Source organism: Lonchura striata, chromosome 28, assembly GCF_050655825.1.
Source record: "Lonchura striata isolate lonStrDom1 chromosome 28, ASM5065582v1, whole genome shotgun sequence".
In the NCBI taxonomy this organism is placed as follows: domain Eukaryota; kingdom Metazoa; phylum Chordata; class Aves; order Passeriformes; family Estrildidae; genus Lonchura; species Lonchura striata.
The window spans coordinates 1,540,984-1,563,715 of record NC_140730.1 but is presented as its reverse complement, the minus strand read 5'-3'; the positions used below and the strand labels follow the sequence as shown (position 1 = coordinate 1,563,715).

Genomic DNA, 22,732 nt, shown 5'->3' with positions numbered 1-22,732 from the left:
GTCACTTAATTCCTCTTCCCTAGTGATGCCATGAGTGAACTTTTCCCAAGTTACAGTTCCTAGAAATGTCATTCCACCCTTTTGAGTGGGAACAAGGTCTTTGCCTCTGCCCTTCCAATTGAACCAAGTCACCTCCTCAGCCCTGGATGCAGTAAATCCTTGGCAAATCAAAGATGCTGATGAAACCTCATCTTTGTGCTCAAACAAGAGGAAAACAAGGCAGATTTGTCCAAGCAAAGGGGCACAGCCTCATCCCCTTGCAAAGAATTCCAGCTGTATCCCTCCAGGATACAGCTGGAATTCAAAGCAGCTGCTGGCAGGTGATGAGAGATAAAAATAAGGAAGAAAAGCACAGTTCAGGTACTTTGCAGCAGCCACCTGTCAGGTGAGCAGGTTTTCTGCTGCTGCCAGGTACCAGACACTCATCCCTGCAGCTCATCCGCCAGGGTGGGTGGAAGGAGCACAATTCCTGGGATCTTCCTGGGATCTGTGGGGCCAGGGAACACAATTCCTGGGATCTGTGGGATCAGGGATCACACAGGAAGGAGCAGAATGTGGAATCAAGGAGCACAGTTCCTGGGATCTGTGGGATCAAGGAGCACAATTCCTGGGATCTGTGGAATCAAGGAGCACAATTCCTGGGATCTGTGGGATCACACAGGAAGGAGCACAATTCCTGGGATCTGTGGGATCAAGGAGCACACAGGAAGAAGCACAATTCCTGGGATTTGTGGGATCAAGGAGCACAATTCCTGGGATCTGTGGGATCACACAGGAAGGAGCACAATTCCTGGGATCTGTGGGATCAAGGAGCACAATTCCTGGGATCTGTGGGATCACACAGGAAGGAGCACAATTCCTGGGATCAGTGGGGAACACCACAGGGAACCTGCACTTTCCAGAGGCAGCAAACCCCTTTAAACACACCTCATATGCAGGAATTCCATTCTTGCCCATGCCATTTTTCCAGCTGAACGCTTCCTGACCAGCTGGAAGGTTGGCAAAGCATTCCCAAAGCTCCAGAGGTTGCCATGTCCCACAAGGAGCTGTGTCAAACTTCCTCTGGAGCAGCAAAGGAGCTGCTGGGCCACCAGAGCAGAGCCCATCCTGCAGCCCCAAAGCTGTGCAGGAATAACTCCCAAAGGAACATCCAAACCACAGCTGCACCTCTGAGATCTACCCAAACTGGAATTACCAGCTTCAGCCTCTCCATCCGTCTGGAGAACAGACCCTCAGAAAGAGCCCGGGTACACCCTGGCACCTACTCCATAAAATTTCATTTATTTGCCACCTGGAAAGAGAACTTCCACATCTCCATGCCCAGTTCCCTGCTTCCCACAGCTCCTGCTGCATTCCCTGGGAATGATGGAGAAATAAAGCCCTTAAAGCTCTGCCCTGGGATGCCAACGTGAATAAAACCCCACAGACCCGAGTGGTTTTTGTCAGTCCTCCACACACTGTAAGATTATTTCAAAAGTCATGAGATTAAACCAGAAAAACCCCAAAACTCATCCCCAAAGCTCCCACAGGATCTTTGGCTTTTATTATTACAGTATTATGCTCATCCCTCAGTTTCCCCAGGCTAAAGGAGAGCAAGAAACCCTAAGGAGAGGCTCTGAAAGCTCCCAGAGGTGGTGGCCACACACAAACAGCTCCTTGCACTTAAATGTTCCAGGTCTGGCATATGGAAGCTGAGGAAAAAGTAGGAAGAACAAGAAAATGTCCATAAAATATGGAAGAATTGAAAGGAAAACTAATTATTTTATCAGGGCTGATTGAAGCTGGCAAAATGTTTTCAACACCTGTAGAGGAAAAGCTGGATGGGATGTTCCTACCCAGGATCAGAGAGGACACTGGAAACACTCAGGTCAAGGAGCCAGCTGGAAACCTCTCTGTTTCTTCAGGGAAATACAGATAATTAAAGAAGACATGATTTTGGGAAGTTCTGTCATATATTTACTGGAATTTATACTGCAGGCTGTGTTCTATGGAAAATATTTGCCTAAACTTAGTATTGAGGTGTTTGTCTGTTTTGTTGGATGTTCAGAGTCACCAGTGCTCAGATGCAACTGAAAATTTACCCCTTTTTGTGTTGGAACAAGGGGATTATTTTCAGAATTTAAAGCTCCTTACAAACACTTAAAATTAGTAGCAAGAATTCCAAGAAATACACAGAGAAACTACAAAATCCTGCTAACCAAGGCTGGCATTAGTGGGATGTTTCCAGCCATCATGTGCAATTCCAGCTAAAACCAGTTGCCCAGGTAAAGCTGCTGCACCTCAGGAAGCAGTTAAAAAAAATGGGAACAACAAGAAATTGCTTGAAAAGCACAAATTTCAGACTCTGCAATGCTCCAAACTCCAAGTTCCTCTTTAATTCTTTGGTTACAACTGGTTTATGTTTCTTTAGCCCACACAGCAAGGTCCAAATATAGGCAAGGCTCCCTCCTCTGCCTTCCCAGCACAAGTGGGCCAAGGGTGGGATAAAAAGCCCCAAATCCAGGAGGATCCTCAGTTTAAGAACACCTGGAGAGCTGGGAAAAGCTCCTGCAGAGCTACCCGGATTTCACTTTCCATTGATATTTTGGTTTTAAAACCCCCCCCTCGAGAGCTTGCAAAGCAAACCAGAGTCCAAAGGCAAAGCAGATCCAGCCCATCCCTGGAGACACCTCCGAGTCCTGAGTTCATTAGCAGCAAGCACCACAAATCCCAAGGGAAAGGAACACCCTGGAATGGACCCAGAGTCCAAGGGAGGCTGTGTGAGGTTTGCTGGCCCACGAGAGAGCCACTGAGGCTGCTCCCAGGACACTCCACTATTCCAAGGCTTGTATTTACCTCCTCCCAGAAACTCAGCAGCCAGAAAAGTCTCCTGAATATTCCTTTTTTCATCTCCCGTCTATTACTTATGGAATTAAAACACAGTCTCCCTGTAACACAATTTCCATCTGCAATTTGGGGCCTCTCAAGGATCCCGTTTGAAGTTGAGCACAGATGGGATGGAGTCTGCCAGGACTCGAAAATTACAGTTTTGCTATTCAAATGCAACATTCTCATGGAAAGAGCCTTGGAAATTCCATGTAAATCCACCACTGTTTGAGGCTTTCCACTCAAGAGAGGTGCCAGCTGCCCAGGTGAGCCATGCTGCTGGAGGAGCCAGGATTCACCCACGTCCTTCCAGGGATGCTGATGGGATCCTGCAAATCCCAGGGATCAGAGCAGGGTGTGACAGGAGCTCCTCAGGCAGCAATCCCCAAATTACCCCACGGACACCTCTGCTCACTCCTCCTCTCCAAGGTAATCCCATTTATCACCCTGGTGCTCTCACAATCCATCCCCCCCACCATTTTCCTCTCCCCAACATTTATAAGAATTTATTTTGGGCAGAAGCGAACACTCGAGCTTTTAACACAAATAATTATTAAAAAGGTGCTTTTGATGAAGTTTTAAGGGCTGGACTCTCAATTACTCTAAACTGCAGTTTGTATTTATTATTTATCATTTGCCTAATACGCATTAATGGACACATTATCACCATAATATTAAAGCATCTACAAATCCTGCCCAGAAGTACAAGCAGCAATAAAATGCTCAAAAGCTTTTATGTCAGCCAAAATGTTATGCTGTATGTTTGAAAGTTTTTAATTGCTAAACTGCAAAAGGCACACTGGCTCCTTTGGTTATAATTGCATCATTTAAAGTGGGCTGTTACAGCACAAATGTTGCTTCCTCAGTAGTTTAATTTTCCAGGGTTAAAAAACAAGTGTTTTTCTATAAGATAGAAAATAAAGGAGTTTAAAGTGTCAGCTCAAAAAAATCCTCAATTTGATTTGCTGAAATTTATGATTATGTTAAAGAATTTTACCATTCCCAGCTCCTTAAACTTACAGAATTTCATTCACCATTCCCAGCTCCAAAGTTACAGGATTTCACCGTTCCCAGCTCCAAAGTTACAGAATTTCACCATTCCCAGCTCCAAAATTACAGAGTTTCACCACTCCCAGCTCCTCAGAGTTACAGAATTTCACCATTCTAACAGAATTACCAATTTTACCAGGAAGCTTCACGAGCAGGCTTTGACATCACTACACACTGAGCATCCCAGCTCTCGTCCCACTTGAAATGCAGAAAAACTCAACCTTTGTGTAACGTTTAGAGAGGAAGACACATGATTAAGTTAAAAACCAAACTGTAGCCTAATGGAAATGCTTTGTCCTGCCCTGCACAGCAGAAAGGCAGGCCCTAAATGGACAATAGCCTGTATCAGCAAAGCAGAGAGCAATTAAACCCCACTGTCATCAAGATGTCACCCCACAGGCACGAGAGGAGAGCTGAGCCAGCCGTGCAGCCTGTTCTCTCTCGCATGCCTGGAGCTTCTGATCTCAGCTAATCCAGGTTAAAGAGCTCCTCCTGAATAAAAGGCAGGGTGTTTGCTGGGTCCCTGCTGCAGAATTTAGTTGGGGACTCAAACTGAACCAAGCTGGGCATGGGTGAGGCACCCCCATCCCTGCAGCTCCCTGCTTGGCAGTGCCAGAGCTCCTTCAGCCAGGAATTTGGGGAGGGATGATGGAATTAGGATGCACGAACCCCATGGCTCCCCAGATACCCATCCCAAAAACTCAGGGCAAGGGATAGAGGTGGAGCCTCTTCAGCCTTGGTGATAGGCTGTAGCACATGGGGATTTTTGCCAGATTCCCACTGGTTTTTTCATGGAATAATGGAATGGTTTGGGTTGGCAGGGACTTTAAACCCCATCCCAAATCCATCTCCTGCCACTATCCCAGGTTGCACAAGCCCAGCAAAACTTTTTGGTTTTAATTTGGTAACTCCAAGTAAAACTTTCCAGCGCTTCAAAGGAATCTTTTTCTTCTTGGCACATCATTAAGTGAAGAGCTTTAAACGCCCAAAAAACAGACACAGTCTGATCCTGGTCATCTTCAGCACCAGAGCACAAACCTTGGGAAAGGTGGGTTTGGGATGGGAGCTCCAGCTGCCCACACATCCCAAAAAACCCTGGAGCACGTTGCTCCCAACCATCAAGCCAGGATGTTTGGCCAGCACAAGGTGCAGTAGTTTTCCACCAGGAAGGAAAGCTGGGCACAGAGGCAATTTAGGCAATGCCTTTCAGGAAGAAAATTAAAAGGAGGCTCAAATCCTTGGAGAAATAATTAAAGTATTGTGAATTGGTGTGGAGTTTACTCAGCCCACTGTGGAGCAGGAGACTTTGTTTGGCTGGAGCAGAGCTCTGGCAAACAGAGCAGCCCCATCCACTGGGCTGAGCCCTTCCCCAGGGCAGGAACCACCAAATGCCTTCCTGCACTCCCTGCTCCCAAATTTCTGTGGCAGTGCAGATACAAGAACTGAGCAACTCTTTTATGAGCACAGACATGGAGAGGGATTTGCTCTGCAATAAATATCAACATGCAGATGGGCTGAAATGGCTGCAAGGAGGAAATGCTCTGTCTCCAAAGAAAATTCCAGCTCGTTTATGCCCAGCTGGCACTTGCAGAGAACACTGAAGAGTTAAATTAACCTGTCTGCAGGGAAAGGCTCCCCTGCCAGAGCATGGGGAGAGACACTGCAAGAGGACAGGAAGACACAGGTTCATTTCAAGAGCTACAACATTTTAATTCCAAACATAGTTCCCTTTGGAATGACCAGTCAGATTCATTGCTGCTTGCTGGACACCCAGCTTCACTGCTGGGTGGCATCTGGGGGCTCTGTCTGGCTGAAGATGGAAAGCAGAAGAAAACCACCCCAAAAGCAGAAGAAACTCCAAATCCAGCCCCAAAAACGAGAGGCCTTCAAAGCCACCCCAAAACCAGAGTGGTCCAAGGTCAGGGGGAAGGTGGATGGCAGGGAAGAGGAAAAGATCAAAGAGGGTTTGTGGCACCACGGGCTCCCAATTAACTCAGCCACAGCTCCAGATCTCAGCAGCAGAGGCAGGAGTTGGCTCCTGTGGGAATCCAGCTTGGGAGACTCCGGGCACATTTCCCAACGGGACAGTTCTCCTTTTTTTAACTTCATGTTTTCCCTCTTTGCTTCTGCACTGAGCTAAGGCAGACCTGCTCATTAAGGAGAGCAATAATCATGAAGTCTCATCACCAGGCTGCCACAAGGGCTGTAATGATGATTATCTGCAGTTTAATCATGACAAACTCCCACCAATCCCACTATTAACAAGATGGGGCTGCTCAGGGAGGCTTTGTCAGAAGACCAGGAGCCAACTCCCACAACTTCCAAAGGCTTAGGCAGGAAAGGCTTTTGGAAGGAAAAAAGCTCCCTAGCATCCCTGTGCAGCTTCCAGCGTTTAGAACGGATCAAAGCAGTCAAAATCAATTAAAAATGTCTATAATGAAAGAATTACTAAGTCACAGAACACGGTGCCCATTTTTTAGTGTAATAACCCAGGAGTTTCCTTCCTGCAAGTAAAAAAACCTCCCAGTTTTGATACAATTACTGCATCTCCCTGAAAAGGAAGTTTCATTTTGTGTGAGTGGATTTTTGCATCCGTTACTCACTCCAGAAGGATGTTCCAGACCCTCCCTGACACTGAGAACCAGCAGCCCTGAAAGCTTTTTAATTTCATTACTCAGCGTTGCATTCTTGAGTCAAAACTGTCCATTCAAACACCTTTACCTTTATTTCAGTCTCGTCCTGTTCTCTTTGAGACAGAGGTTCAAGGATCCCTTTCCCTTTTCCACGAGCACACCAGAAATCAGCAAAATTCTGCACTAACTCTTCTTTTTATCACCCTTTTTCCTGAAGGGATTTTTCTCCTCTAACTCTTGACTAAAAGCAATAAAAGGTAAAAGTGGGAAAGCATAAAACAAGTTGCAACAACGTTTCCCAAAGCTCTCCTCCAAAGATAATGCTGTGCTGGCAAATTCATTGCAAAAAAAAAAAAAAAAATCAAGTACCAACCTAGAAATAAGTCCTATTGTTTCATGACTTGCAACTAATTTGAGGAAGAGTTAAATGAACAAATCCCACTGCTCATCCCTTATTAAAAGTAGCAAATCTACAGGAGGTTGCTTATACAGGAAGAAAGAAGTGGTTGAAGTAAAATTAATTTTGAATTTAGGTCTTCTCATATGGCCCAGGTCTGTCACTCTCTTGCAGAGCAGCACTGCCTGGCTTCGAGCAGTTACAGTAAATTAAAGACAGGGTAGAAAAAAGGAAGGTAAATATTGGTATTTCTAAAGTGCAGGCAAAGGAAAGCAAACCCTTAGATTTGTTTTTCAAACACATGGATTTGCTTTGAAGCACTGTTTGCAACAAAAAACAGTATTGCAGAATGAAGCTTCCTGTTCTGCCTCCCTGTATTGGAAATACTGATAATATTGAATATGATATTAAATATTCCTCTAAGAGAAGTCCAAGTATCTGCAGCATCTGCATTGCAAGACCATTCAGAGACCTCAGTCTGGCAAAAATCCCATTAAGACATCCATGCCCAAAATTCCCTGGGTAATCATCTCTTGCATGCAACACTGCTTGTTTTTGCAGCAGCATTTTATTGGAGTTATCAGATGATCCTGTTAAATTGGGAAAGGACCGAGGGGAGAAAAAACAACAGCACAACAACAGAACTGGCAGAAGGAAACTGAATCATCCAAAATTCCCAACTCTGCTAAAGGTGACCAGCAGTGCTGGTTTTCCCTGGAGGAGTCACTCGTTACGAGCCAAGAATTCTGGGGGTTAGATGTTTTCAGATTAATATTTTAAGAGTCATTCCTGTCGAACAAGATACCTTGAGTGAAGCCTTCTGTGCTTCCTCTGGCAGAAGAGGGAGGTTTGCTGATTTTGAGGTGCTGGAGATGCAGCCACCTCTGCAACAACCCCAAAAAACCTCGTGGAAGTTACAAGAAAAACAGATTTCCATCATGGAAATCACTTGGCTCGCTGCACTCCTCTTGGAGATGGCACTTTTCCCTGATTTTAGCCTTTCTGAAGCAGTGCAGCAATACAGTTCTGGGGCTCAGAGGGTAAAATAATTAAAAGCTTCTCCAGGACCAGCTTTATCAAATGGATCTACTACAAGTATTTTGCTTTCTGCACTGTACAAAACGCCCAACTGCCAGAAGAAAATGTTTCCCAAATTAATACAGAAAAGTGTGTCACGATAACACATCTTAACTCCCCCTCATCCCCATCATGGATAAATAAAGCTTCCAGAACTGATTAAGACACCCAAGCTCCTCCATCTGAGGCTGAGGGCCACACAAGTGATGGGAAGTGACTACAGAGCCACATTTAGGGCTGGGATTTGTTCCACTGGGCCCTCCAGAAGTTTTCCTTAAATAAAACATTTCAGCCCTAGTTCAAACTCCCCCACCTGTCAAACACAGGTAAAAAGCAAAAGCTGGGTCAAACCGGTACCTGCAAACCAGGGAACCTCAAATCCCAGGAAAATCATGGAATCACTGAACACCCTGAGTTGGAGGGGATTCCTCACAGGGAATATCAAAGTCTCCAGCTCCTGGCCATGCACAGACACCCCAACAATTCCCCCCATGCCTGGATGGGGATCCTTGAAAACAACCACAGAGCAGCAGGAGACACATGAAAGAAGAAAATTAAAGTGTATTAAGAACAGCTTAATAAACGACTTGGAAAAAACTTTTCAGAGACAACAGCTCAGGCACAATTTTAAAACCACAACCTTTAAGTTAGACTGAAAAGTAAGGATTCATTTAAATCCCATTTATGCTGGAATGCCCAGGTATTCTAACACTGGCTGGCTCCAAGTCTGCCTAAGAGAAAGGAAGAAGGATACTCCTGAATTACACCAGGTGGGTTTCACTGAACACTGAGGCACCTCAGCTCAGAATTCAAGCACCATTCCAAGAATAGTTTTATAAAAACGCTGAATGGGTCCAGTCAGCTGCAACTCAGTTAAAAATAAATCTCTTAAATGCCTTCCAATATACCTGCATTACTGTGATCTTCATCAACCTGTGAGTTTCCAATTATTATTATTGTTTATAAGCTGTTTTTCTTTCACCCATCAGGTTAAAAAGCCACACATGCATAAAGAGAAGCTGGCTAAGCAAAGTTCCAAAATTGCCACCAAATGTACACTTAAGAGAGAGCTGGTGGAAAAATCTGTCAGTTTGGCATCTCCAGCATTATATGTAGCAAAAAAAGGTAATTCACCTTTTCAGCCCCAATCGAGGTAACATGGCTTTTACAGCCAAGATGTTATTTGGAGCAGTTTTACTGTGTCAGGCTGCTCATGCACAGCGAGCTGAGACACTTAATACGTGAAAATTAAAGCAAGCGATTAAACACAGCAACACTGGGTTACAACTTATAAAACAGGAGCAGTGAAATATCAGAAGCTGACGGTTGTTTCTGACCTAGTTTTCACTGGAGAACAGTCAAAGAGCCGAAAAGACTGAGGCGAGGCTGAAGGTGCAGAAATTCCAGTAGTGCTGGGGAACAGGATTAGAGGAAAAGCCTTCAGACATTCAAAGGGCTGAGGGAGCGTCAGGAACAGGGAGGTTCAAGAGTTTGGGTTCAGTGGCAAGTGACATCCTGGGGAGCAGGAGGGACAGGAGGGCTTCAGCCAGGTGGGGATGAAGTCAGAGGTGCTGCAGGACGTCCTCAATGGGGCAGCAGGAGGAGAGAAAACCTCAACCACAGGAAAGAATCATTTTAAAAAACATCGTGCCTGGATTTCAGGAGGTATTTTCGTTGCTTTTCTTCTGAGAACACAAATGTGCTGTCAAACACCTGGGCTCATTTGAATAACAAGAGGAAAAATTAAACCCCTTTATGCAAGAGAACTGCAAGTACCCAGGAGAGATCAGGGAGGGGGGGCTGGTGCAAGGAAAGCCAGGTGATCCCATCCCAGTAAGCTGTTCACATGTCTCCCTCTATTCTGCAGCTCCAAATTTATTTCCACCAGGCAGCTCCATGCTGGTTTTAAGCCTCATTAAGGAGCAGTACGTTGCTGGGCTGACATGTCAGATTTTTAAATGACCTTTGTACCAACAACAGCGTTACCAAGCTGCTAAGAACAGAGGGACAAAAAAAAAAAAAACCAAACAAGTGGTTTTCCATGATTAGGAGAGGTACGTCCTGGCTGTTTGCATTTATTTGAGTTCCAAAAAAACTCCCACCTGTTAGTAAAGCGAGCCATAAAAAAAAAAGAGCAATTCTCTCTGAAGGGCAACTGTGACGGCATCAGCACTGCTGGCCATTCTTAACGTGGGACTTATCACACAAGGTAAACAGGAGTGACTATCAGTTAATGAACAACACAACCCCGAGGCTGAATTTTAAAGAGCATTTTCTCCACTGCAATCTTTTAATGAAAATACAGCAGTTCAAACCCACCAAATTTGCTTACGAAAGTGTAATTTATTTTAGGACATATTAAGACACCAGGGCTGATTCACTTGACTATGTGCTCATAAGGTGGCTTAAACGAGCTGCTGAAACATCAGAACGATCCTTATCTTCCACAGGGCTTTACTCCTTTTCTTGCAAGAGAAAATATAGAAAGACAATTGAGAGATCAGATTGACGAACCCGTTCAACCATCCCGGAACAAATCTCGCCTCACGCTGCTGAGCCCAGGAAAACAAGCCTGGACCAGTTCTGTTTTCCTTGTGCCCAGCTATACCCTATTGACACTCAGAGGGAAGAGTAATTACTAGTCCGAGAAAGTTCTGCTGATGATCTTCAGATGTTCCTCACTGCTGGAAGAGGCTGCGATAAACCAAAGTCAGAGCCTGGATCCTGAAGGAATCCCAGAGAAACCCCAGAGAAACCCCACGAGCCAGAGCGACCTCAAAAGCTACAGCAAGATGCTCAGACTCAGATTATTTTGGCCTCCAGGCAAACAGAGGGGCTCCAGTGCCAGCCAGGACAGTGGGAACACAACCTGACAGACACTCGGAATTCAGCAGGGGTGTCACCCAAACTTCCCACCATCTCCACAGGGGAGAAAGCAATAAAGCACTCAGATATTCCAGGTTTTTTCCTATCACTGAGGGAAGCTGCCCAAGAAAAATCCAGCTGCACATACTGAGCAAGAGAACCTCTCTAGATTTCCTGCCATGATAGAACCTTGTATTACATACCCTCTGCTAACGGCCTCCTCCAGCTTCCAGGGATACTTTCTCCAGGAGAAAAGTGAAGGCAGCTGCCTGAAGAAGTTAAATTAAGTGCTGCCTTTACTTCAGCAAGAAGCACAGAACCTGCACTGTTTCAGCTACCTCTGTATTTGCACTGCCAGGCTGGTCAGTAACAAACCTGCTCCAAAAATAAAGCGACAAACAGTAAAAGAAAGAACACACTCTTCTCAACTGGCAAAAATCTACCTAAAAAATAAGTCAGATGTTTCTTCCCTCTCCGCAAGGACACCTGAGAAAGTTCAGGTTACAACGAATTCCAAAAATAAACATGAAAAATTTTCAGATAAGAAGAGGAAAAACATACCAGGGCTGCTGACCAAACAGGGAGCAACCACAGTGCCACGAAAAGACTCCCCAGGTCTGAGCCCAAAAACCCTCAAGAGAATTCAGACATTCAGACAGAGAATCTCTCTTGCCTGACAGAGGCAGCTCAGCCAATTCACACATGCAAAAGAAGTGGTGTGGTCACTGAGCCGGCACTTAATTGTCTGACCAGAATTTTTGGTCTAAATTTAACAAACCAGGCAAGTCATAGTTAGCTGGAACGTTTTGCTCTCTTAGCCCATCTGAGTTAGGGTAAATGTGTTTCTTCCTGCTGTCAGCTCAGTAAATTTAGGCTTAATGACAAGTAAAAGGTCTTTAGATGCAGTTAAATGGCTTTAATTGTATGAGAGAGCTCAAACTTACAGCCCAATGCAAGCAGCACCCACATTAGGTACAGCTCCAAATGGTTGCAGGAAGGTTGTGGAAACATGCCTGGAACTGTAACATCAAACCTTCCAGGTAATAAATCTATTTCTTCTCCCCCTTCACGTTAAGAAACCCCAAAGTGCTCTGGATTTTAATGCATTAAGAACAAAGTCCGTAATTCATGAGCAGAAAAATGTTTGCTGTTGGTTTTAATCACCACCACGTTCCACATCAACCCCAGCGCCTGCTCCAAACAGATCCAAGATATCCCATTTACGTCCCTAAAGGTTAAATATGTTTTACTTTATCCATTACTGCTCCCTCTTCCCATTTCCACATTGACAAAGATTAAACACCGAGCCGCTTCCTGAGCAGAGCTGGGTGTTTTGGGACTCTCCACGACTCCAGGCTGGGAGAACTGGTTTGTGACAATGCACTCGCTCAGCTGCATCGTTCTCCTCTGGAAAATCACACTTCATTTCTGGAATAAAAACAAGGATTGGGAGCTGTGACATGTGTCAGGAACACGGGAGCTTTCAGATGCTTAGCCACCTCAGTGGCATTAGGGAACGAAGACCTCAAGGAGGCAGGAAGCATTTGGGATTTGCAGCAGGAAAAGCAGCAGCAGCTTCCCACAGAACACACAGATAACCAAAGGTTCTTTTTAGTGCTGATTAAATGAGAGAAGGAAGCAGAGCTTGTGGCCAGGACCACCAGGCTCCCATCAAAACACAGCTGCCCTGCAAGGACACGGGGTGGGAACAGCGAGCAAGGTCACAGCCACAGGTGTCACTGAAAGCACTTTTCAAAAAGAAATTGGTCACAGAGCTCCTACGCACTTCTTAAGGGACTATTTATGGGAGCAGAAGTTGTTCTTAATTCTGCGAGAAGCAGAAGCAGAGGTCACGATTGGGGCTCCAGCAGCTCTGAGGGCTGAACACCCCTGGAAGGGGGAACAGGTGCTGCCAGGCTTTTCAAAAATCTATTTTAATGCCGCAGGAACTCTCGTTTCAGAGCAAAGTCCTGCTCAGCACTGTCTGCAGTCAGCAGGATCTGCTTCAGACGCTGCTGAAGGAAATGAAGACACCCTGTGACAGAGGCTCCGACCTTCCCAGCTCCGTCATTTTACAGAAGTTTCACTCTGAATCACGAATTTCCGCCTCCGTTTGGGGCCGGCTGCTGGAGCCCCACAAAAGTCAGGGAGTTAATGAGCTGCTGTCACCTAATCAGGGCGGCCACACCATCCCTGTCCCTCTGGCAAGTGGCAGACGCACAGGGAGCACTTCAAAGGCCCTGGAACTCTCCCTGGGAGCGAGGGCTGCTCCCTTCTCCAGCATCCCATGGCAAGGTGAGCCCAGCCTGAGCCGCCTCGCTGGCCTTATATGGCTTCCAAGGCACAATTCCTGCTTGCCCAAGCTCAGGCAGGCTGGAAAAATTTGCTTCCTCGCTACTCCGCCCATGCCGGGCTCCCAAAAGCATCCACTGAACCTGGATGGGGAAGGAATGGAAGAATTTACACTGCTCAGCTCCCTGGAAGAGGGGAAGCCACGGCTTTGGCAGCACCCTGGTCACCTCAAACACCGGGGGAGCAGAGGGAGCCCGACATGCAGGAGGGGTGCAGAGAGAAGCTGGAGACACAGCTTTTGTTCTCTGCATGCCCTCTGAAAAATTCTGATTTTTCCTGCTATTCAGCTGCACTTAAGCCTTTCACGTTTGATGGCAGCAAGCTTCACAGGTTAACAAGGAGTTGGGAACATTATTTCCTTTCACTGATTTAGCCATAACACACTTTATTATATACCAGGAGCACAGAAAACAGCCTTGGCTCAGGGTTCCACACTGTTTCCTGCACAAGTCAGTATTACTATGAACAATTCTGAAGCCAGCTCTACCTCCTGGTCACAGTGAGGTCCATGTTATCCAGGTTTGGTGCCATTATCAATTTCTCTGAGCATCACAGACAACCCTCCTATTCACTGAACAAACACAGCCACATCCATCATCCTCAATATCCACACGTGCTGGCAAAAAACAAAGCCCCATGCACGCAGGCAATTAAAAAGCTGCTTAATTGTCAATAAATGCTCTCCTTCTGTAGATTATAAAGTTGTTTTTTACGAAAAATGTCTGCACAGTTACTTTTTTCCCAGCCTTGCTGGCCTGTATCAAGATCATCCCTTTTTTCACAGCAGATTTCTCTCTGTGCAAGAAGCAGGCAGAGATTTATCTGCAGCCACCAGGGGTTTGTCCTTGCTCTCACCTGCTGGTCACCAAATGGCAGAACCCTGCTCATCCACACACAGATTTTCTCAAAAAAGACAGAAAAACAGTGGCAAAGGAGCTTATAAAACCAAGTTCTGCCCATTCCCTTGTTGCCTTCTTTTTTGGGGACTGGGAAAGGCAGAAACACAGCCCGTTTGATTTTCTCATAGAAACCAGGAGCCAAAACCAACTGAAATCAGCGCCGGAGCTGGAAAGGTACAACAAAACTCACACAAACATAAAGTCTAGACACTGAAATGTGGAAATATGATTCAAATAACCACAACTGGCACACAACACACTGATTGCAGCCCATCGCAGAACGGGCCTCAGTGGGGAGGAATATAGAAGGAAGATTAAATTAGTTCTTCCACTTCAGTTGTAGAAAATATGGATCCTGTGGGCACAGTGATATGGATTGAGACGGAGTTTCTTCCGTCCTGCTGGGATTTTTGTTAGGATTTTAAGTAACACATAACTGCTCTTGCTAAATAACAACAATCAGCTTAAACCATCACACAGAATCACAGAATGGTTTGGATTAGGAAAAAAAACCACTAAAACCAGTTTATTCCATGCTACAAGCAGGAACACCTTCCACTAGGCCAGGTTGCTCCAGGTTGGCCTTGGACATTTCCAGGGCTGTTCCTGTCTCCCCATCACTGATCCCATAGGAACCTGCCCCAGCTGCCACATGGCTACCTTTATCAAAGCATGGCTGAACCAATACATGCTCAAAATACTGAGCCAAGCAGCCAGGAGGATGTTTGTGCTGATGAAATCTAAATACTACAAAGACTGAGGCAATTGGCTGTTCTCGGGAAGTTTTGTGGTACCTGCTGAACTGCATCACGTGTGGACACAAACCTCAAGGACAAAGTCTGCATCTCTAAACCCAATGGCAAAGAATGGAGCCCAAAAGGAAAAATGCCTCAGCTTTCCACAAAAATTTGCACTTAAGTGTTCTCTCCTGCATAAAAGCCTGCACAGAGGGTTAACCACGATCAGACTGCACCAGACCAGGGAAGACTCCAGGAGGGTAGAGGTGGGCAGCTCAGTCAAGCACTGCTCACCAGTGCTGACCTCTTTTTGAGTTAAACAAATGCTGGTTTCTTTAAATTAGCAAAAGGCACTAGTCCAATGTAAAGAAAGGAGAGACCAAGTGCACGGAGCTGTGTTTTTTCTAGACTGTAATGCAAAAAGGATTGGATTTTGGGAAGTCTGCTCTCCCAGTGCAGCAGGGATACACACACCACTCAGCAAACAGACTGCTGAGGGGTTTAGCACTCTCTTTAATAGGTAAGTGCTTGGAAAAAAACCCAAAACCCACAAAAATCCCCAGTCAGAAGGCAACACCAGATTACCAGGGTGTGCGAAAGTTGCCTTATGTACATGGGATGTTTCTAAGTAACACATGAGCTACTACGAAAACTCTTATCACCAAATCCAAGCTCTTTTCCTGGATAATTCATCTAGGTCAACCTAAGGCACATTGAACACCAAAGCCCAGTTTTGGTGATGGCTCCTTTGTACCCACCCTGGAAATATTAGCATAGTTCAGGTTATCAGCATGTCTTTTCATGAGCATTAAGTTCACTGCAGATAATGGCTCCTCCAGAAACAGCATTAACCTTAATTATTCAGAGGTAACTCGATCCCAACCTTCCTGATGTTATGACGCTGAATGAATGACAACTCCATTCCCCTCCCTCCCAGCTTCTCCTTCCCCAAAATCCAAACAAATCCAGGATATGACACAACTGCGATCCCAAATGAGGGTATCCAGCACAGGATCCCAGACACGGGGTATCCCCTCAAAGTCTACCTAAAGCCACGCAGCCACTCCATCCATTCAAACGCATTCTCCTGTGCATTAGCAGCAAAACCACTAAGTCAGCCAAAATGTATTCTTCTCCCATGGATTAGCTGGCACAAATTAGTACGGGAGTGACGCATGCAGTCTGTCCCTTCCCATTTTTCAACGTGCACAAACACCAGGGATTTGGAGACGCTTCACAAGTTTCTGCTTACAAGTTACAGGCAGAGTTTAAATGGTCTGAAACGTGCAAATAGTTTGGGAGATAACACCTCCATTTACCAAGGAGACCTCAAATGCTCCTTCCAACACAACCTCCCCTCCCTGGGCAGCGATAAAGGCGCTGCTGCTGTCCCAGCACGGCGCAGGGGAACTGATTCAACACCACCAGCCCTGTGCCAAGCTGCACCAGGACAAAAACCAACTGAGCAGGACAGAGCACTTCACACGGGCTCAGAAAAGCCCTGATGCTGGAGGAGCACTCTGAGCTGACCAGCAGCAGCCACTCCAGGGTCCTTGGGAGACGCATTGTTCCGAAGAGACGGCTATGCTTCAGACAGAAGTTAAAAAGATATTATAATAGCTTTCCTTTCTGCTGTTGAAGTGGAGTAAGAAATCAGGATATGCTGAGAAAGAGAAAGGGTTTCATTTTTCTGGGTAATTCACACAATCAACACATGCAGCTGCCATTGATACAACTGATGAAATATCCTACTTGAATTAATAAAAAGAACAACCTAGCCCCATATAAATAACATAAAGGGTTAATCTTCTAGCTTGCTTCCCCTGTATTGCCAGAGATCAAAAAGTATTAATTTAAATTCAACCTCTCCAATTAACGGTACAGTATGTTTTGCTGATAAAAAACAGACAATATTTGATTTTAAAATTAAAAAAAAAAAAAAAAAAAGAAAGCCCAGCCCATCAGTCACAAGGATTCTGTCACAAACTTTCTATTTTCTCTTGGCACATCACCAATTAGACCTAGTTCTTTAGTCTGCTACCACCAATACAAAAAAAAAGCATAATTGGTTTATAATGTGCCACCAAATCCCATAGCAACTGTATGTCACTTTAGATGTAAATTACAGACAATTCCTTCCAATGCCTTCGAAAACTATAGAGATGAATCTATAATTTGAGCAGATCCAAATGCTATATGGTTGAGAGAAAAAGCTTCCCTAAATAATTGAAAGGAAACTGCCACGGGCCAAAACATTCCCCGTGCACAATGTTCAGTGTCTCTTTGTCCCCTTCCTTCCAAAGGGAGGTGCCACATTCAGGTCAACGTGAGGAACACTGAGCAGGAGCTGAGCAGTTCAGGGTGTTCTGCAGATCCTGTCCCATTTCTGCTGATGAGCCGTACGTGTGCGATGAGCTTCCTCTCCAGCCTCCTCTGATTCATTCAGTCATGTCACCGACTCATGTTCCCGATGTCGTAAGAGCCTCAATTTTGACGGACTACAGCATCAGTGAATTAATAGGACAGGAAAAAACAGGTTACAGGGAAGGAGGAATGATGCAAAAAGCTTTGAGATAATTCAATGAATTTTGATTGGGAAGCCGGATTGTTCTTCTCCTCCTGACACCTGCAAGCAGCTTTCAATTCTCAAGTCAGCATGAATACGCATTACCCTAAAGACCCTGTAATGACAGCACAGCCTTCATTTTGTGTTTCCTGCTTTGAACATAGCAAGATGAAGGAATCTCCACAACCTGCTCCAAAAGCCAAGGCTGGAAAGTTATTTCAATAAATAGCAACTCCAAGGGGTCGGGTTAACCCTCATTTCCAAGGGATTGTTTCTCTCCTGGTTGGTTTTAGAGCAGCACAGGGAAGATGATTTGGGAAGCCACATCTATCAGACCACAGTTCCAAAATTCAGCTGGGTGAGCACGGGAACAACGTGCTTTGGTTATCTCAGCTTAGTCCCCAATAAATATTTGTGCATCTGCCAAAGTTCACCAGTGAATCAACCGGTGGCTGCAGTTCAAAACACTCTGGGGTAGCAGGGGCACAGAGGGACAACGGGAGCAGGACGTGCTGCTCAGCTCCATCACCAAGGGATGCTACAACCGTCTTTAAACCCTCCTAAAACCACCAGGCAAGGCAGGACCAGGAGCAGAGCTCACCCATGGTTAGGTCAACACAAAGTGACAGGGAAAGGCGTGCAACTGCATCACGTTGGCTGTAATCAAACAACCAGCCCTCAACCACAGAGAGAGGTTTATAGAAATACGTGGAAGTTGGGAAATTTCCAGGTGAGGGTTCCAGGAACAGCCCTAACACTGTTTAGGTGAACATCAGCACCTTCACTGCAAGGGAGACAGAGCTACTGCCAAGGGACAATCCAGTCTGTCATGTGGCATCTGAATCAGCCAGGAAGATGGGGACTTACCCAGGATGCTGCTAAAAAACCAGATGTGAAAAATAAAGGATGAACGATAACTAAGGGTATTAGGTGAGGATGGTAAAATACCTCCTCACCAAGGACAGGAATGAAGGAGGAAAGCAAGGCACAGGCATGAGGAGTTCCCTTGTACCTTGACAGGGGAAGGAACAAAGTTGGGAGCACACAAAAAGTGATGGGAAAAAGTCATAGAATCATCTAATCTCAGAATGGTTTGGGTTGAAAGACCTTGAGGACCATCAGGCTCCACCCCCTTGCCATGGGCAGGGCACACTTTCCACCAGATCAGGTTGCTCCAAGCCCCATCCAACCTGGCCTCGGCCATGCCCTGCCTTTTTGGGGGGAGTGGGAATGCCTAACCACATCCACACCCCCAAAAGGAAGGCAGCAAACTGCAGCTGCTCTAGAATTACAGCCCCTGGAGAACCCAGAGTTGTTTTAGGTGAGCACACCAGACTGCCTCCATTTCACCAGTGGACAAACCAACTCAGGACACACTTCCCACTGCTCAGCCCTCCAAGCTCAGCAGTCAGAGCTCTCAGTTTCACAACTGTGGGGAAACAGTTTCAGGGGCAGCAAGTTTCACAAGGAGCAGTTGGGTGACATCTCACTGTGTCCCCTGTGAAGCCAGTGCTAAGTCTCTTTTTAAGGCTCCTATTTCTTTCAGGTGAGCTACAGACAAAACCTTTCCCAGGATCAGAAGCCAGCAGCCCTGTGAGCTGGAGCTCCTCAGCAGCAGCTCCATGTCCTCGTAGGTAATACAGGAACAGCTTGCTGGAACATAAAGTTGGGGAGCAGTAGCTCAGAATCACAGAATGGTTTGGGCTGGGAGGAACCTTAAAGCTCAACCTATTTCAACCTCTTTCATGAGTAGAGACACCTTCCACTGGACCAGGCTGCTCCCTGACCGTTTTCTTCCTTAGGACGCAGACAATTCAGCAGAAACGCAAGAGCACAGCTCAGCAGAGGCCCAACAAGACAAATATCTGTTTCTCCACAGCCCTGCTGCCTGATCCACACATGGTACAGCTCCACACCAAGCCTGCAACTGCTCTGGCACCAGGGACACTCCAAACAAATGGCAGCTCGCCCGGCTGGGTGATCATTTTTGGATTATGTAATCCCAATACATTATTATTAGACCAAGAACAAACTCAAGCAAGGAACTGAAGACATTTCCCTGCCCGCTCTGGCAGAGGGACAGAGCCTTGTCGCAGGCACGGCACGGACGTGCTACCCCGGTGCCCCAAACAGGTCAGACTGCACACGCTGGACTCCAGGTAACACAAAGAGCAGGATTGGATTCCAGGCCATTATCCATATTACACAACGCTGCCGTCAGTTCCACCACGTTTCAAAGCAAACCCAGCAGAAGGAGCCTGAGCAAATTTTTTCCATTTCACCACTGCGGCCCAAAATGAAAGCGGAGCCGGACTGGGCAAACAGAAGCTGCAAAGGTGTGTTGGAGGTGGCTCCTGGCCCAGCGCTTCCGAGGAAGCAGAGACATTCAACAAGCTGGGGAAACTGTTTATAGAACCCATGCAGAACGAGCATATGTGTTTAATAGCCCACTAATTGTTGCGTTATTCACTACACAAACAAGCAGCTCTTCTGCCCTTATCCCTTCCTGCCCAGTTAATCACCAGGAGCCTCTGACTATTTCTCTTTTGGGTGGCGGTGAAGGAAGCAAAGTTCATTAGTGGCCGTTGGCCACCAAACAATCCTGAGCCCAGACTTCATTTAGAAAATAAACACCACTATTCATGTGTGACATGGACTCGGAATAGCTTCCCAAAATATTTAACGCAGCTGCCTGTAGTCTTCCCACTCTCCCTCCCCCAAAATAAAAGGCTTTCCCAATATATAGGAAAGAATTACTTGGATTATTTGTTTCATTTTTCAGAGAGAAAAAAAGCTAAGAATTCAGACTACCCAAGTCACTTATTCCTCCTGACTTCTCATAATGCTGATAAACACTCATTAAAATATAAGTTGATAAACCCTGGTACAGTCATTACCTTCGTCCTCACACAGAGATTGCCCAATTCAGTGATGTGATGTAACCAACACCCTAAATTAAAAATAGTGTTGTGACAACATATGGTTTATCCTACAGAAGCTGGCAGCAGGACACTCCTAATGACAAACGGGTTTAGGCTCCCAGCTTCCCCCAGCAAGGTGAGGAGACAGAAATGCTCGTCGCAGGATCAGAGGCGGAAAGAAAAAAATAAAATAAAAATAAAATTACACTAAAAAATGACAGTTTTGAACCCCCCTCCGGTCCATCCCAACACCAGCTGCCGAGCTTTGCCATTATTCTCTATTTACATGACTAATAAGCTCTCTGGATGCATTTCAAGGAAACGGCACGGAAAAGACAATCTGGAAATTTCAAAATACAGTCTGAACGTGCCTCCCCCCCCCCCACCCCGACTCCCGGGAGGGGAGCACCGAGCCAGCGGGGGATGAACAACCCGGTGTCCCGGGGAGGGGACAGCGACGGAGGAACCCCCCGGTCCGGGATGGCAGCACCGGGGCTGGACCCGCCGCCCCCCCCTCCGCCCCGGCTTTGGAAACCCACGTCACGTTCACCGGGGAAACGGGAGGAGCACCGACGCCCCTTCGCCCCCCTCCCCAGACACTTACGGGGACTGACGGCAGCTTCTCGTCACCTCCCGGGGGGGCACCGAGCGCTCACCCCCGCACCGAGACCGCGGGGCCCCTGGCACCCACCGGGGTGGGCACACCGGGGTGGGCACACCGGGGGTCCCCCCGGCTCACCCACCGGGGTGGCGGCACAACGGGGTGGGCACACCGGGGTCCCCGCTCACCCACCGGGGTGGGCACACCGGGGGTGCCCCCGGCAATCACCGGGGTGGGCACACCGGGGTCCCCGTTCACCCACCGGGGTGGGCACACCGGGGGTCCCCGCTCACCCACCGGGGTGGGCACACCGGGGTGGGCACACCGGGGTCCCCGTTCACCCACCGGGGTGGGCACACCGGGGGTCCCCGCTCACCCACCGGGGTGGGCACACCGGGGGTCCCCCCGGCAATCACCGGGGTGGGCACACCGGGGTGGGCACACCGGGGGTCCCCCGGCTCACCCACCGGGGTGGGCACACCGGGGGTCCCCGCTCACCCACCCCGGTGGGCACACCGGGGGTCCCCCCGGCAATCCCCGGGGCGGGTAGGGGAAGCACCGACACCGCCCGGTGCCCCTCGGGCTCTTGGCGGAGGATCACGACCCCTCCCCGGTCACCCACCGGGGGGCCCGGGGGGACCACGCAGACGCTGCCGGGGACCAGGGACACACCGGGCTGCCCCGGGGCGTTACCGGGAGGGGCACCGCGAGTCCCCCCCGGTGTCCCTCGGGGGCCTGGCACCAGGATCGCCCCCCCCATCCCCGGTTCCCCGGTCACTCACGGACGGGGGGGGCGGCCGGGAGCCCCCGCACCCTCTCAGCCCCCCACCAGGGTGTCCCCCCGCCCCAGGCCGCACACCCACTTCTCGAGGAGCTGCCCCCCTCTCACCTCCCCTCACATCCCCGCCGGTGCCGCCCTCGGGGCTCCGTCCGGGGGCCTCGTGGCGGCCGCCCGCTGGCCCTCGGCGGGGCCGTGCCCGCCGCCCCGCGCCCGCCAGCCCCGTACCTTACAGGCCTGGTAGCTCTCGAAGGCGCGCAGGGCGCTCTCCGTGAGCTTGACGTGGAAGACGGAGACGCGGGTGCCGCGGCCGAGGCGGCCGCAGGACAGCCCGTACCCGCGCTCCGCCTGCAGCGCCGCCATCTTGGGACCGTCTCCCCCTCCGCGCCTGGGCCGCCGGGGCCGCCCGCTGCCGCCACGCCCCTCCTTATGAATTATTCATGATGCGCCGCTCCGCCGGCCACGCCCACACGGCGCGCCTGTTGCTGGGGCACGGAGGTGGGCAGCGGGAGCGCCCATTGGCTGGGTGATGCCAGGCGCCGCGTCGGATTGGTCGTTAGGGAGGGGGAGGCGGGGATATGTAAATATAGGCGCGGGGCATGCTGGGGAGGGTGGTCTGGTGCAGCCGGGAGCGCTGCGGGAGTGTGGGGAGGGGGCGGCGGGTGGGGGAACCCCGGAATGAACCCCGGAATTAACCCCCTGACCCACCCCGGGCTGCGAACTGCCTGCAGCCCCTTGGCATCAAATCTCCGGGTGTGAACCCCCCAGGCATTGAACCCTCTGGACCCCCGGGTGTGAGCCCCCCAGCCATGAACCCCCTGAACCCCCAGGTATGAGCCCCCCAGCCATGAACCCCCGGGTATGAGCCCCCCAGCCATGAACCCCCGGGTGTGAACCCCCCAGGCATTGAACCCTCTGGACCCCCGGGTGTGAGCCCCCCAGCCATGAACCCCCTGAACCCCCAGGTATGAGCCCCCCAGCCATGAACCCC

The 22,732-nt window shown here is 48.4% G+C and overlaps 1 protein-coding gene across 2 annotated transcripts in view; it reads right to left on the bottom strand.

Moving 5' to 3' along the window:
• Positions 1 to 22,131, bottom strand: part of ELL (elongation factor for RNA polymerase II) — a 53,066-nt gene extending 30,935 nt beyond the window's left edge. For both annotated transcript variants that reach the window (XR_014950251.1, XM_021545124.4), the window contains exon 1: positions 21,970 to 22,131. Coding sequence is in view for 1 of the 2 variants with exons in the window: in XM_021545124.4 (XP_021400799.1) it covers positions 21,970 to 22,104 (135 nt within the window). In the remaining variant the exon portion in view is untranslated. The remainder of the gene's footprint in view (positions 1 to 21,969) is intronic.
• Positions 22,132 to 22,732: the final 601 nt, after the last annotated feature.